The sequence below is a fragment of the Cynocephalus volans genome, chromosome 16 (assembly GCF_027409185.1).
Source record: "Cynocephalus volans isolate mCynVol1 chromosome 16, mCynVol1.pri, whole genome shotgun sequence".
NCBI lineage: Eukaryota > Metazoa > Chordata > Mammalia > Dermoptera > Cynocephalidae > Cynocephalus > Cynocephalus volans.
The window spans coordinates 18,767,705-18,784,519 of NC_084475.1; the positions used below are offsets into that span (position 1 = coordinate 18,767,705).

The following is a 16,815-nucleotide window of genomic DNA, read 5'->3' on the forward strand; positions in this document are numbered from 1 at the left end:
GCGTAAAGGTGAAGCCGCACCACAGGGTGGTTCCCTGGTGTTTGCTTTTCTTGATTGTCCACTGAGAACGTGGGAGCTTGGTTGGACCTCCAGGCACATTGTTGCACCTCCAGAGGAAAATTGAGAGGTATGCCAGTGTTTTTCCATGAAGCTCATGCAGCTTCAAAATGTTTGGTGAAATGAAAAACTCCTGTTGCCCCACAAAAGGAAGAAACGCCTTCTCTGTTTTCCCTGAGGCGTGTTCAGTAGCATCTGAGCTGCTGTCTGCTCTGTTTCAGTTTGGCTGATGACTCTGAGCTCCAGTCCCACTGCCATCAGTGCCTCTCAGGGGGGTTGGGGGGGGGCTACCTTGTCCTGTGTGGGACCGCCTGGTGGGCCAGGCAGGCTTCTGCAGTCCTTTCTTAGTGGCAGCGTCAGTTGGGGCTCAGGAACAAGAGTGCCAGTACACTCACTCCTGGGTCAGGGAGGCTCAGGTGCTGGGAAGAAACTTCCCTCCCCTCCCCAGTGCAGTCTCCTCCCTTCACACTCACTGTGCCCACTTGCCCAGGCCCCCCTCTCTGAGTGGAGGAATGGGCCTCCAGGTCAGGGGTCCGCAGTGCTCACTTCCAGCCCACTCCCCAGTTAGGGAATTAATCTGCACATTCCACGAGAAGCCTTAAATCATGTGACTGAACCTTTACCCACAGTCAGGTGTCCTGTGGGTGGTGGCTAGAGCCAAGCTGATTCTGAGAGGGTGCCAGTCCCAATTTATCTTTAGGATTGCAGGCTGAAGGTTGTTTTGTTTGTTTGTTTGTTTTGGTTGTTGTTGAAGTTTGTACGGTGAAGTAATGCAGCTTGTCTGATCTTGAATCCCAGGGCCCTGGTGTTATGGAGGACCACCTGCTCTTGCCTTGGCCCTCTTCACTAAACTTCCTCACTATTCCAGGGTAAAGGAGTGGGCCTTCAGAGAGGCGAGGTTGGCAGAACTTTATCATCTGACCCCCCAGCCCCGCCACTTCCTCCTTCCTATAACTAGAAATGGGAGCTAGAAGGTATCTAGAAATAGATGATTCAGGAGAGCCCAGGCCCCAGATGCGGAAACTGTGTGTGCGTACTGGTTTAGTTCTCTAAATGGTGGTTCATGTGACATAGAGCTCGGCTTTTTTGGTAAAGTAACCACAGGCTCTCTGCCTCCTCAAATCTCTTGGGGCTTAGTTTTTTGAGTGAGACATGTGGTTTCTCAGTAAACCTCCCTGGTGTGAGGGGAATTGCTTATGCAGGTGGTCGGCCCCTGGAGACTGGAATTACTGTGCATGAGGGGCTGCTGCTAGCAGAGGATAAGCCTTTTCTGAGAAAATTCCCAGGACTTGCCTTGCTGAAAGCTGGGAACTAACCCCCATGGGGTTCTGGCTGAGGTGAAGGGAAAAAAGTGGGCCCTGGAGCAGGCCCCAGAGAAGCCAGCGGTGCAGGGTCAGAGCAGGAATTGGCACATTTGGCCCCGGCTGATGCGCTTCCGTCGGATTTTGAGTGTCTGCAGTCTAGATGTGGTCTCCTTGGTGTGTGCTGAAATCGTGGTGACCTTTATAAAACACTTTGCTCCTTTTCAAAGTACCTTCCTCTTTGAGTATATAAAATTGTCTCTTGAAGGTTGGGTCTCCTCCGCAGTGATTACGTGAACTTAATTGGCTTTCGGCTCTTTCTCCTCTCTAACAAAAATAAACCTGTCAGTACACAGATTAAACAGGAAGCCAACATGAAAAAGCCTCAACAACTCTTGGACTGAGGCCCTGGTGGAACATTCCCAGGGAGAGCTGCCTGGCAGGGAAGAGACCTGCCCAAGGTAGCCCCAAGGCGCTTGGGCTTGTCCAGCCTGGTGCCTGCCAGAATGGTGCTCTCCCAGACAGTATAAAGGTGACGGTGGACCCCTGACACCGGTGTAGACTGTGCGTGTGTGTGTGCGTGTGCGTGCGTGCGCGCGCGCGTGTGTGTGTCTGTGTCTGTCTGTCTGTCTGTCTTTCTGTTCATGTGTGTTCTTGTGTGTTCATTCTCTTGACTGGCTAGTGCGGCTCTCCTGGGTTTTTCTGCTGAGGGGCTTTGCCAATTTCTGCTTCTTGGGTTTGTTCACACCTCTTCTTGCCTAGAGCCCACAGCATCCTCCCCTCTCTGCGTTCATTCCCTGCTTCAGTTCTACCAGTTGTTCAAGGCCCATTCAAGGTAGGATGCTGTACAGCCTTCCCAGCAGCCCCAGCATCACCAGCTCCCCCTTTTTGACCACTTGAAGCACCTGTATTGTGTGTTTATGTGTGTTTTTTTTTTTTTTTTTTTTTTTGGCAGCTGGCCAAAAAGTGTATGGCGATCCAAACCCTTGACCTTGGTGTTATCAGCACCATGCTCTAACCAAGTAAGCTAACTGGCCAGTGTTCATGCACTGTATATTTTGACATTTATTTAATTGATGTTAGCATTTCCTCTTGTGTTGTTCTCAGATGATTTCAGGTGTGTAAGTTTGTGAGGCCACCAAGATCGTGGGAGGCAGTGACTGTGGCAGCTCTTCATGTGTGTCTTCCACCGTACATAACAGGTGCTCACATGATGACTTGAATTGAGGCTTGAGTTGACACTTGCCCTCTTCTGATTTGCCCTGTGCCTAGGAGTGTGTCCTGTCTTCTTTTTGGGAGCTGATTTGCGTCCGTCAGACCCTGTGGGGATTGTGCAAGGACTGACTGTGTGGCCTGGTGTGCTGCAGGTGGTAGAGGTGCTGCAAGGCAGGGGAGATGTTGGTCTTATGCTGCTGTGGGCTTTCCCCTGTAGATGGACCATGTTTCACTCATGAATATTAGACTTCAGGCCCCCTTGGGGCTTCAAATTGATAGGTTGCTATACAACTTTCCCATCGTCTTGTGGTTTTCTGCTGGCCTGAAGGATCCTTCCCTCTCCTCTCTTAAGCATGGCAGGAATGTGGCCCACGGTTTGGGAAATCAAGGCAGCAATCTCTTGTCACACGTGTAAGCTGATGCCCATGAGTGTCTCACCCCCTCTAGAGATAGCAGGGGAGGACACTGCTTTCACACCTCTGCACTGGATGGCCAAGGCCAGCCCCAGACTTCCCGGGATGCAGAGAGCTGGCCCCTTCCACTGCTGACTCAGGTTTTCTTGGCAGTGAATGGGACATGACAGACCGGTGGGCTTTCTGGGAAGCACAGCTGTGGGCCATCTGGCATCTGTGCAGGGACATTTACAAACCCCGGGAAGATTCAGTGCTTCATCATGAAGCAAGCAAGTGAAATCATCTTCCTGGAATTTGTGGCCATCCAGGCCTTGGGGTGTTTGAGTGTCCTCTCCCTAGAGTCCCTCACGAGGTCACCCACTGAGGAGGATCTTCCCGCTGCTCTTTGCAGGACTGGAGTTCATAGTAGGGTCGGCTTGTGTGGGGCTCTGGATGGGCAGCCCCTCCATGCCAACCCCTGCAGGTGTACCGATCATTGGGCAGCAGAGATGTGGTTCCATGGGCAGAGCTGAGCGTGTTTCCTCCAGTCTCAGCCTCAGCAGACTGTGGAGTCTGCTGGGGATGCATCCTGATGTGGTCAAGCTTGTACTGGCCAGAGATGGGCTGCGACCCCCAGGAGGATGTGTCTGATAGCAAAGAGGCCCCTCTCGTCGTTGCTCACACCTCTCAAGATGAACTCCTTTTCCCCAACCTTCTTCCTGCTCCAGCTTTCTCCCCAAATTTGAGTTTTAAAGATAAAATTTTATTTTTCTGGGTCTTTCCTTGAATAGAAACCCTGTTTGGCTGTTGAGTCATACAACTGGGGGTCTGGGTTGTAATTGCCTGGCTTCTCTCAGGCTTGCCCATGTTCTAGGTACCTTTCAGTGGCTTTCTGTAGGCAAGTGTTTTTGAGGTGGATTTGTTAGGAGGCGGCAGCATTAACCATGCAGTGGCTTTGCAGGTTTACATGTGGCTGCTCTAGAGTTGTTTGGAATCAACTTATTTTGGGATTTATCCATAGGCATTGGTACTTCTTGAGTTGCTCAACTAGTAGTCTCTGCAAGATTTTAAGAGTAAGGAGGGTTGAAGGAAAAACCCTTTTGTAGAGCTCGACTTAGGCTTGCTTAATTAATTAATTAATTAATTTGTTTATTAATATTTTATTTTACTTATATTTTGTTTGTTTGCTTTTTTGGTGGTTGGCCAGTACAGGGATCTGAACACTCTTAACCAGCCGAGTAACTGGCCAGCCTGGGCTTACTTTAAAAAATGTTCTAGGAAATCTGAAATCAGTAAAACAAACAAACAAACAAACATCAAAGTTCCTCTGCCCCCCAGTAACTGAGAGAGGCTTCTGCAGAAGTATTTGGGGGAGTATAACCCATTTACATGTTTCTTTAACCAGGTCTCCATGGCTGTTATTGGCTCCCTTGCTGTCCCCAACTGTTCCCCAGGTCACCTCCCCACCTTGCTGTCTATGTCCTGAGGGTGTGCACAGGTTCCAGTGGATCAGAAACCTGGTTCCAGAGTTTGGAGTCTCCAGTTCTCACGTCAGGGTCCTTTCTTCCCCAGCAGAGTTTTTCGAGCTCATGAAGGTAAGTTGTGTCTAAAGGAAGGAGGAACAGAAGTTTAAGTTAGAGGTTTGGGGGGATCAGATTGGGTGAGTCCTGAGCACCTTCTGTTCTAGAAGCTTTTGATGGCTGCTTAGCTTTATTCCATGTGGGTTCTACCTGTTAGGTCCCAGCCTCACAGATGGTTGAGTTGAGCCATAATCAGAAGCTTACCTGTGTGACCAGCATCTCAGGTGGAGTAGATCAGAGAAGTGAACAGTAAGGACAAGGGCATACACTTTGGTTCTTGTGGGCATACTGATCCCCTTTGTTCTGAGTTGCAGATGTGGACCACTAGAAGGTAGGTTAGTGAGGATGCCTGGGCCACATGGGTACATCCATGCTAAAGACAACTGGGGAGAAACCTGTATCGAGTCTGTGCACAAAGGACCTCTGCCCCTGGAAACGTCTCCAAACACAATAGTGTCATCTTGGTAGATGTAATATGCAGGAAATGTAATACATGGGAAGACCCAGGGGTGGGATTTGGTATGTATGAAGAAGCATTTAAAGAGAGCTGGGAAATTTGGACATACTGGTTTTAGATCTTGTAGTCCTGGTTGTTTTGGGGACTCTGTCTAAAGTGTGTGTCTTCTCTTTCCTAGTGGTGATGTAAACTGCATGTGAGGGGTTTGGCTTTCAATATGTTACTCACGTTTACATGTTGCATCTAGTTCGTGGTTAAACTGCTAATTGGAATGAAGTAATTCAACAGCAATTAATTTTTAACATGAACTCTCTGAGTTCATATTAGCAATGATACTAGAATGAAGGACTGGTGAGGCCACGCAGGCAAGCAGAATGCTAAGAGATAGTAGGACATACAGGTAGAGAGAGTCATCTGTGTTCATGAAAGGAGCTCGCATGCGTTTGAATGCCTGCCCATTTTCTCTCCTTTTGCCCTCTTGTTGTGTTGGTCCACACTTTGCTTAATTTCCGGCTGGCTCATTCCAGAACACATTCTGTGTTGTGTGTGTGTACACACGGGTGTGTCCTTTTTGTTCTCCCCTCTCACCCACCTCCCTGCACTACTTGTCTGTCCTGTGCATCCTCGTTTATGTAGAACAATGCTGCAACTGTTTGCTCTTTGCTCCTACTTGGTTCTCTCCTTGGCTTAAGAAACAGGTTTTTCAAAGGTGATTCTTCTCAGTGTCCTAATCAACTCTGGCTGAATGACTGTGTCTCTGCATGGTGATCCCCTGGCCAGGAGTCTGGGCCACACTGTGCAGCTGCCAGGGGTGGGTGGTGCTGCAGAGGGTCTTGGCTCAGCAGGAAGCCGAGGCTTCCTTTTCTTGCCTTCTGGACGAATCGTGGGCAGATTCTCCTGGCTCATATCACACCGAGTGGCATGCATGTCTTCCTGGGACAGAGAGCAGCTTGTGTTCCACAAGAAGAGAGGACAGCACTACTTTCTGCCTGGTCCCCATACCCTTGTTATAGCCGGGGTTATCCTGTAGGACCTGGTGTCCTACAGTAAACAGATGGGCTTTTGTTGCCTGAACGAAATCGCCTTACACCTTATTTTTTGTTTCCTTTTTTTCATAATCATTGTCCCCAGAAACATTTGTTTTAATAGAAGACAAAACAAAATATACAGCAATCTTGGGAAGTTGTTTTGTTTTTTTCTTGTACATAATCCTTTCCCAGAGGTGTGTTCATGTATCTATCAAAGGTGCCCGTCTTCCTGTGTTGCCGGTGCAGGCTGGGGTGTGACATCCCTTCTTGAGAGGGGAATGGGCATCTGCCTGCCTGCCTGTCACCTTGCTCTCCTGTGGGGCCTTTGGGGGTTGGACCTTTGGGAGCACTGCAGTTTTTTTCTGCCCTTGCCACCTCCTCTGGGGCAGGGCTGCTTAGACCTTCTGAGATGGGGCCAGTTTTTCTCCTGAGCTGTAGCAGGGTCTAGGGAGAGGACACTGGCTGTTAGGACTGATGTGATGTGTTATCTTTCCTTGGGTTTTGGTATGCTCTGTTTATGTGTCTATGTGCCTATCTGTCTACACTTCATAAGTGGTTCATGCTCACTATAAACAACTCAAACCGTGCAGGTGGGTAAAACATTTGCATCTATACTCCTCTCCTTTGTAGCTCTGTTCCTTGGGGCTGTCTCTCAGCAGTTTGGCATGTGTTCTCCATGCTCCTGCAGGCACACATGTACACACACATATGCACAGCTTTGTGTAGCGGGGGGAGGTTTAAGCAGGTAGGAGCATGGGTTGCATTCTGTCTCTCAGTGATCCAGTTGTGGACATTCATGTCAGTATGCACAGATCTCCCTCATTTTTTTTAATGGCTACATTGCATTTTGTAGTAGGATCAGACTATGCTTTAACTTATAGGCTATTTTAAATTAGGGTTGTGGGTCCTTATTTGGTAGGTTACCATACATGTTTTGGGCTTGCTTTAAATGTTAGTTGGTGAAGACATAGGATAGTTCAGCTTGGCATGTGATTTGCCTCCAAGGTCAAAGAATTATATTTTCTCAGTGACCTATGAAAACAATGAATGTGAATTTTGAATTGTTTTTCCTCTTTCAGGGGCAGATAAAAGTAGCCAAGAGGCGGGTCGTGATGGCATCTCTTTACCTGGGGACAGGTCCTTTGGAACAGGAACTGGTAAGGTTTATGGGGAGGTGGTCCCAGCAGCAGCAGTGGATTAACTCTGAAGTGTCCCAGCTGCATGGTGCTTGGGGCTGGTGTAGGCCTCCATCTCACAGCCAGCTCTTGTTTTTGTTGCCCCATATCTGGAAGGTCAGGAGGCCGTAGGAGGAGGGTATGGGAGGCCTGATCTGGGTCTTCTGACCTTGCCAGCCAGTATCTTCCTCACCTGCACAGGCTCCCCGACCCAGGCTCAGCAGACCACAGCCTGCAGGTCAAAATGGCTCGCTATCTGTTTTGTATGGCTTGTGAGCTAAGTCTTGTTTGTACGTTTTCAAATGACTGGAAAAAAACAGAAGAATATTTTGTGACTCAAGAAAAGTATGTGAATTTAAGATTCCCGTGTTCACAAATAAGATTTCATTGGAACAAAGCCAAGCTCATTCATTTGTGCATTTGTCTGTGGCTACTTTCATGCTGAACGGCAGAACTGAGTAGTTGTGACAGAGACCATCTGGCCCACAAAGCCCCAAATATTTACTATCTGGTCCTTTTTGGAAAAGCTTTTCTGGCCCTGTACTAGACAAATTAACCCGAGCTGGTCGGGCTGGCTGGTTTTGCTGAGGGCTGGCGTTGGGTGCTGGGTCTGTGGCTGTCCTTGTTCTACCTGGGCTTGCTGTTGTGCCACACTTGTCACATACATGACACACACAAGGATGGGAAGGAGCCAGAACTATTAGGTTTGCACAAGGTGTGCTGTTCGTAGTATGGGCCCAACACAGTCGGTAGTGCAGTGGCAGAGGCTGACATTGAGTTGAAGTGAGTATGTAAATGAGAGCACTGCTTTATCTTAGTGTCCTGGGGTCACTTCCTGCTCAGAAGTAGTGAGACAGACCCATTGCCCATAGGAAGTGTTGTTCCTTGTCCATCCTTGTTCAGATACTCACAGGTGGGAGCTCGGAAATAGTGTAGAGGTTGGACCATGGAAAGGGGGAAGGTGGGTTAGTATGAGTGCTTCTGCCCCTTCTGCCTCTCTGAGGAGGAAGGCCTCCCCCCATTTTCAGAATATACCCTTAGCTGCAAACTTTGGAAGCCTGTTCTCATGGAGAAGAATGTAATGTCCAACTCATGGAGAATGGCCAGTGGGCAGGTTGTGTCTTGGATTCATTCATTCAGCAAATATTTACCGAGAGTTCTCCATGAGTAGGGCATGCTGTTTGTTGCATGTCTGTGAGGATTATCTGTTGAAACGTGTGTGAGAGCTGGTATCATAGAGAGCGTTTCCAAGAGTGGTAAGATCCAGACTGTGCCGGCAGCCACCTGTGCCCTACAGGTCTCCCTTCACTCCTGGAGGCCCCAGCTGAAGAGGGCTGCTAGGTGCTGCTTCTGGTTACCATGACTGAGGCTTCTCAGATGAGCTTCAGCAGGGCTGGCTTGCAAGCGTTAATGGTACATACATGTATTCAGGGTGGGGAGGGCATTAGCTCACGGCTTGATTAGTTCTTTTAAATATGCAAACAGCTTTTGGGTTCTTGACAGGTGGATTGCCTGGAAAATACTCTAGAAAAGTCACTCCAAGCAAAGTTTCCTTCAGACCTCAAGGTCTCCATTCTCTTAGACTTCACACGGGGCTCAAGAGGTAGGTGTTGGGGCTGGTCAGTTAGCTCAGTTGGTTAGAACGCGGTGTTACTACAGCAAGGTCAAGGGTTTAGCTCCCCATACCAGCTATCTGCCAAAAAAAATAAAAAATAAAAAATAAAGAGGCAGGTGTTAGGCACCCCCAGCCCCTCACTCTTCCTGGTTCAGTCCTCAGTTTGGGGAGTTACATCATCGCCTCACACGCTTCAGGTGGAGACACGGCTATTTGAAGACTGCCCGGGTTGGCCTGGGACTGCCTGATTATCCAAGTCAGGATTCCTTCTGCAGCACATTACTGAAAACCCTAGTAAAAACAACTTAGGCAAAAAAAAGAGAATTTTTTTTTGACTCCTGTGACTGCCCTGCTTTGGGTGGGTTGTGATTTGGGGTTTGAATATGTCACCTGGACCTACTTCCTTTGGCCTGGCTTCATTCTCAGGCTTTGTGTGGTAGCCTCTGGTGGCTGAGGTCTGTATCCCCACGATACCTTGTCCGCTGGAAGAGAATGAAGCCAGAGCCATGGATCCAGCCCTGAATTAATTGCTGTTGTCAGGGGCTTGGGTCAAGCCCAGGCCTATGTGTTCTCCTGTGGAGTGGGGGTTGAAGGATCAGGATGGGCAGAGTCATCTTCACTCAGAGCAGAAATGAGAGAGTGGAGGTGAGCTGGTACCCCCAGGAGGAAGTTGGGTACAGTAACCAAGAGGAGGGTGCATGGGTGCTAGGTGGCAAAAACAGCAGATTTCTGCTGCACTGAGCCCTCCAGTCCTGCCCTGATACGTAGTTGACATCCAGAGCAGAAGTTGGCCCAAGTTCCTCTGGCTGGAAGTAGCACCAGTTGGTGTGACCAGTTCACACGGACAGCACAGGTGAAGGTGAACCCCACATGGGAGGTAGCTCCTCGCTGGCAGGCAGCACATCTTTCCTGGTGTGAATTGCCCATCTGCTTTCTCTGTTCTCACATATTCAGGCAAGAAGAACTCTCGCACAATGCTGCTTCCGCTCTTGCAGAGGTTTCCAGAACAGGTCCGAGTCTCCCTCTTCCACACGCCAAACCTCCGTGGCCTTCTCCGGCTCCTTATCCCCGAGCGCTTCAATGAGACGATTGGTTTGCAGCACATTAAGGTCTACCTCTTTGACAACAATATCATCCTGAGCGGGTGAGTTTGCCGTAACATTCTCCAAGGTGGGAGTCAGTGGACTAAGGAGAAAGGAAAATCCATCCCCTTAAGCCTTGGACAGCCTGCTCATGTGTTTGGTGGCTGTATGTCTAGGTGTCTACAAGGCACTGTCTCTGTGTGGCAGCTGGAAGCCCAGAAGGCTGACTGGAAGGTAGCCCCTGTTTATTGAGCGCTTGCTGCGTGCTCGCCACTGTGCTGAGCCCATTTGTGCTGTCTCATTTAGGGCTGGCCAGCGGCTCAAGTGGTTAGAGCATGGTGCTAATAACACCAAGGCCCAGGGTTCGATCCCCGTATCAGCCAGCTGCCAAAAAAACCAAGACAAAGATCCTTCATGTCCTATCTTACTTAATTCTCACAATGACCCTATAGAGTATTTTCCTCACTTCACACATGAAAAAACAGAGATGAGATAGGACGAATCACTGTGTCAGGCAGAGCCAGAAAAGCAGACATACAGAAGTCAGAGCCAGGTGGAACCCTTTTTGATTCTAAAGCAAGGGCCCTGGAAGGCAGCTCCGTGTGGGTAGTTGACTTTTTGTGTCTGCATCTCCTCTTCCCTGCTAGACTGCCAGTTCCTTGAGTGGAGGGACTTTGCCCTTCCATGTTTTGTGTCACCTTTGTGCCACTCTTGCTTAGTCTCTTGCACGTGGTCATTGCTCCGTAGCTGTTTGTTAATTATGTCCTGACTTGAGTTCGTCCTTCCCCTGCTAGTTCACCTGAGCCCTGGGTCTCCAGGACACGCTGCTGCACACTCTTGCCCAAGTCCTCACCTGCTTCTTCCTCCCTGTAGTGCAAACCTGAGTGACTCCTACTTCACCAACCGCCAGGACCGCTACGTGTTCTTGCAGGACTGTGTGGAGATAGCCGACTTCTTCACAGAGCTGGTGGATGCGGTGGGGGATGTGTCCCTGCAGCTGCAGGGGGATGACACAGTGCAGGTGGTGGACGGGATGGTGCACCCTTACAAAGGTAGGGGCCTGGCTCTGCCTCCTGCCTGAGGCGGTGGGGGTGGATGAAGGCCCAGGAGAGCACACCTCTGGGTGGCCTTGCCGCAGGCGCAGGAGACTTGGGTGGCAGGGCCTCATTCTGCTTTTGTCTCTGAAGCCAGACAGATGTGACTCACTGTCCATCAGTCATGCTCTGTGGGCAAGAGAGCCAGCCCGGGAGTGTGGGAGTGTGGGCTTGGGGCCTGTGTGCCTGGGCAACTGAGCCAGGAGCCTGCCCTGCACTTACAGGAAGCAGCCTGCTCCACTGCCACCCTCTGGCCAGCTCCCACCCCCATCACACAGTCCCTGTGGCTGTCAGCTCCATTGAGGTCTGTGGCCTCCTGCCTGGAAAGTGAAATGGGGGCTCTCAGCTCTGCTCGCTGGAAACAGGCAAGTCCTGGCAGGAGCTTTCTGGGACATTTGCATTCCTGTGATTCCTGTGGCTGTGGCTTCCCTGTGGCCCTTAAAGGGCTGCTGCTGAATTTGCAACAGTGTCCGCAACTTGGGGAAGGGCTTAAGCTCGGACCTTGTAAGGAGCAGAGCTCCGTGTGTCTCGCGGACCAAGGATGGCAGCATCTGAGAGGGGCCACCTGGTTGAAGCCCTGTCCCTCTGCCAGGGGGAGCCTTGGCTGCTGAGCCAGGCTGGGACCAGTGTGGCTGCCCTGCCTGCTGCCAGCCAGATGCTTGGTTATTGCCGTTGTACTTTGAGTTTCATCAATAAAATGTTTGTGGAAATCTGTTTCTCTCTTGTTATGTAAGTACCTACATATTCTCTTCAGTTTTGTCTTTTGGCCCAGAAAACCTAAAATATTTTCTGTCTGGTCCTTAAAGAAAATGTGTATAGACAACTGGTCTAATGTTAACGGGCCAGGCATGAATCCGAGGGGAACAGGCCCATGCCAAGGAAAGAGGAGACGCGGTGGCTCGGGTGGGAGTGAGGGCACAGGTGTCCTTGGGAGCAGTGGAGTAGAGACGTGCGGGGCGTGCATGACCACGCACAGCCTTGCGCTGCTCCTGAAACTCTAGCCGGCATGTAGCCGTGTGGCTGCTTCCCTCCCCTGGCAGTTGCTGGTGTCAGCAGGGATGGATCCCCGCACAGGACTTTGTTCTCTTTGTTCAGTAGCCCAGCCCAGAAAGGCACCCAAGTGTCTGTCCCTGTTCTCAGTTCAGACCACGTGAGCACATAAAGATGGCCCAGGACAGCTCTCCTTCCTCCTCAGCCATGCCAGAGTCTTGCTATTTTGCCAGTCTTTTCAGAGAATCGACTTTGACAGTGTGGATATTCTCAATTATTTTCATTCTATTAATTTCTGCTCTTATTTTTATTACTTCCTTCCATATGCCGTATACCTGGTTTTATCCTGTTGTTTTTTCCCGCCTGACTTCTTGAGTTGATTGCTTAGCTCACTAATTTTCAGTCTTTTCTTGTCTAATAATAGCATATTTCCCTTCAGTTTGTCTGGACAGCCACTTGTCCCCAGTGCCTTGTCTAAGTATGAAGGGCTGGCTCTCCAAGTAGAGCTGAGAGCCCCCCTGTTCCTACTTGGCCCTTGGAGGCCTTTCCTGCACGTGTCACCACCTGTGTGAAACTTTCCCCACCGCAGCTGTGCTGATGCTTTCTCTGTAACACCTGGCCTGTGGCATCTGCTCTCTCCTTATACATGTCTTTGTCTAGTAAACTTTCTTCTTGAGGTATAACATGCAGACTAACCACCGATCACAAATGTACAGCTGACATACTTGTTCATAGTGGATGGGCTCCCAGGCATTACCCCCGATTTCTGTCACTCTAAATTCATCTCACCCGTTTTTGAGCTTTCTACAATTGGAATTACGTGTAAACATGCCTTTTCACTTCTCCTGAGCGTTGGCTCTTGTGGGCGAGGTCTTTCTCGTAGGCAGCTGTATCCACAGGGGAGCCTCACCCAGGGCCTCATGCCTGTGCCCACTCGTTATGTGTTCAGTAAACGATCAGTCGTAGCCTCTACACCTGCCCGTCACGTGCCATTGCCCCCTGAGCTGAGCAGAGTGCTCTTTCCAGCACTCCTCTTTCTCATGTCTCCCTCTAGGTGACCGGACTGCATACTGCAAGGCAGCCAATAAGAGGGTTATGGACGTGATCAACTCAGCAAGGACCCGCCAGCAGATGCTCCATGCCCAGACCTTCCATAGCGACTCCCTTTTGACCCAGGAAGATGCTGCGGCAGCTGGTGACCGGAGACCATCCCCTGACACCTGGATTTATCCACTGATCCAGATGAAGCCCTTCGAGATTCAAATTGACGAGATTGTCACCGAGACCCTGCTGACAGAGGCTGAGCGTGGCGCCAAGGTCTACCTCACCACTGGCTACTTCAATCTGACCCAGGCCTACATGGACCTGGTCTTGGGCACACGGGCTGAGTACCAGATCCTGCTGGCCTCTCCAGAAGTGAACGGCTTCTTTGGGGCCAAGGGCGTGGCCGGTGCCATCCCTGCAGCCTACGTGCACATTGAGCGGCAGTTCTACAGCGAGGTGTGCAGCCTGGGGCAGCAGGAGCGGGTGCAGCTGCAGGAGTACTGGCGGAGGGGCTGGACGTTCCATGCCAAAGGTATGCAGCTGCTGGCCAGAGGACTGCCGCACACAGGACCCCCATGGTGGGTTGGGGGCAGTGCCACACTCCTGGGTCACTTGCAGGGTCCTGCCTGACTGTGCTGTGTTGGCAATCACGGTGTGTCTGGTACCTGCCTGTTAGCGCCCTCTCCATTTCCCCTTTTGTCTTCACAACAGCCTTGCAGGCACATCACAGTTGTCCTGCGTCCTGGGGATGTGAGACCTGCCCTATTTAAGTGCATTTCAGTTGTGTAAGATCTCTCCCTTTTACCCCAAAACTTAAAAACTCAAATTGTTTTGGCTGTTTTAAAAAATGTGGCACATGTAACTCCTCCCAACTAGATGGAGAAGAATGCGATTTAGTCTTGTCTTGACCATTGGAGGTCTTGGCAGTGTCGTCTCAGGGAACAGAGAGGATCGTTAGGGATTGTGCTTCTAGTTAATAGCCCAGTTTTCCTGTCTTTTCCTCCTCACCGTGGCTGTTTTCCCCCGCTGTGCCGATCTCTACCTTTTCTCCATCATAAGTGGGAGGAGGAAGGTTATGTGCTTCATGCAGTTCCTGCCTGATGGCTTGTGCATGTCTTAAAACCCTCTCAGGCATCCAGTGGAGCGGCCCAGATGGGGCGTAGTCTCAGGGCTGCCTCTGTGAGATGTGTATAGACGTGTCTAAAACCTGTGCTGAGCAATGGGCTTGCCCCGTGGCCCCTTGGTACTGTGGGATGCCCACCTCCAGCAGCATGCCTGCGCCACCTTTCTGATGTTCAGGGGACCCATGTAACCGCGGGCTAGTCCTGTGTGTAAAGAAGTCGATGGTGCCTGGAGGGCCCTTGGGCCACGAGTTCAGTGCAGCTCTTCCGGCATCCTTGGGCAGTCCACAGCCTGTTTTGCTCCCATCCTGGTCGTAGTGGCTTCGAAGAACTGCGCTGGGGGTGGGAGGGTGCTCCTGACTTGGCCTCCCTCTCAGGTGGGGAATCCAGGCTGCAGACTACCACGGGCACACATCTGTGCCATTTGGACTTGAAGTTACCTTCAAACCATGAGGTTGAGCTCTTTTTTTTTTTTCCCTTAAGCCAGTGTTTTTCAGCTGGGGGTACATTTTAGGAAATATCAAAGCCCAGGCCACCTCAGACCTGAATCCAACTCTCTGGGGGTTGAACTCAACATGTTGTTTTTTAAAAACTCCTCAGGAGATTCTGGTGCCTAGCTTTAAGAACCATCATTATAGCTTGGAGTGAGGAAGGTTTGGGCCTGTTTCGAGGCCCTCAAGCCTTCTCAGGCAGGTGGCATTGTCAGGTGTGGGAAGTGACAGCCCATTGTAGCAGAGCACTTGTCCTGCCCTGTGTCATGGGCTGAACCAGGCTGATACTCAGGTGTCCCAGGGCGGGGGTGCATAGAAAGTGGCGTTGGATTGGCGTTGTTACTTCTGAGCAGCAGAGAGAGACTTTGAGCCTTGGAGGGGTGCTACAGTGCAGACCGACAGGAGCATGTGTGCCCACAGAGCTATGCAGAGGCACAGCTAGACACCACTCTCTCCTCATCTGCACTTTGGCTGGGACAGTACTGGGGTCCCTTGTCACTTTGGTCCCCCAGCTGAGCCTGCAGGTTGTGAGGTTCCTGGTCTGTCAGTTCTGACTCTGCTGCAGGTTATTTCCCTGAAGCTGTGCTGATAAATGCGTGGTGACTCCCCAGTTACTGTTGAAACAGAAACACCCAACTGGCTTTTCCAGTGTGTCTTGCCTTTTCCCGGACTGTTGGCTCCTGCTGCTCTCTCCCTCCCACCCTGGTGCGGGTGGGGCCCTGCGATCTGGGAGCACTGGATTAGTGGCGAGGCATGGGTAATCTTTCAGCTGGATCCCAGGGCACATGCACAAACGTGTGTGTGTGTGAGAGAGAGACAGTTGGCATGGGGGGTTGAGGGTGGATGGTGCATGGAGAGGGCTTCTTGTGAGCAGAGGGGGCCTCGCCCTAAAGCCAGGAGCCAGAAGTCAGAGGTCACTCAGTGTTGAGGGAAGAGTCCAGGGTCCTTTCCTGCATGGTGGCTGTGACCTCTGGTGGGATCTGACTCACCTTTTGATGGTCATTTCTTGCAAAGTGGCCTGTGTGAGAGGGGATGAGCAGGCAGCCTGTGGTGGTTGTGGGTTTGGTTGGTTGGTGCAGTGAGCCATTTCTCTGCAAGGCTCATGCTGGGTATAAGCATGTGCCTGTTCAGGTGTGTCTGTGTTTGGGCCCCAGAAAATTCCTGCTGATGGCTGTACAGCTGATACCACGAATCCCTTACTCAAGCTGCTGTGGGACAGGCCTGTCTCCTCTTGCTTCTAGAAGCCCTTGGACAGAGGAGGGGGAGCCAGGACACTGTGGGTTCCAGATTTTTGTGCCTGGGACAGCATTCTTTTTTCAGCACAGTACTCCCCTGGGCATCAGAGGATTTGAGGACTGATGATGCGTGTTGAACTTGCTGGTGGCCCTGTGAGTATGGTGATGCAGGAAAAATGGGCTCAGTCCCTGCCCTCGGGAAGCCCACAGGCAGTGGGGAGAGGTAACATCTCGTGTGAAATGACCATGCCAGTCAACAGGAGGTGCCAGTGGATTTCAGTGCAGTCAGATGGCAGGAAATTCAAAGGGCTAGGGCTTATGCCTTAGTATTTTCTGTTATCCAGTACTGCCGGGAATATCTAGCGGTTGCTGAGATGCCTTGTTGGAAAGGTTCTAATATGATAACTATTTGCTGAAGCAATATTTATTCTGTTCACAGCCTTAGTGGAAGTATACATCACTTGCATACCATGCAGATTTCTTAACAGACTTCAATATCTATCTGTCCATCTGTCACATTTCAGTAAATTGAGTTGTTTCCAAGAACCAGAGGAACCTTCCACTATTTAAAGGCATACACTAGAGATTTTTTCTGCAATATGGTTTATCTGTTTAGTTTTTGTTTGGATTGTTGCATAGGGCACCTATTCTGAATGCTCAGGAGACTCTGCATAAGCATAATTTGGTGTAGAGGTTACCAGACCTGGAGTCTAGAAGCCTGGTTCTCTGTTGCATTTTACCTCTGGCAAAACCTGAGGGACCTGGCTCAACTTCCTTCCTGTAAAATGGGGCAATGGCACTGGTTGGCAGGAGAGCACGGTGACGGGACATACACTGGCATTTCTGTAAAATAGCTGTGCAGTTCCTAGGCCCAGAGAGGCGTCCTGGGGCCAGGAGGAGAGAGCAGTGTTGTGCGGGCCTCAATGCCACAGTGGGGG

At 50.6% G+C, this 16,815-nt stretch overlaps 1 protein-coding gene across 1 annotated transcript in view; it reads left to right on the top strand.

Annotated features, from left to right (window-relative positions):
- Positions 1-16,815, top strand: part of PGS1 (phosphatidylglycerophosphate synthase 1) — a 37,819-nt gene that overhangs the window by 5,778 nt on the left and 15,226 nt on the right. Inside the window, exons 2-7 of the mRNA XM_063080213.1 lie at positions 4,371-4,560; positions 7,110-7,187; positions 8,709-8,808; positions 9,775-9,964; positions 10,776-10,954; positions 13,041-13,562. Of these exons, the coding sequence (XP_062936283.1) occupies positions 4,371-4,560; positions 7,110-7,187; positions 8,709-8,808; positions 9,775-9,964; positions 10,776-10,954; positions 13,041-13,562 (1,259 nt within the window). The remainder of the gene's footprint in view (positions 1-4,370; positions 4,561-7,109; positions 7,188-8,708; positions 8,809-9,774; positions 9,965-10,775; positions 10,955-13,040; positions 13,563-16,815) is intronic.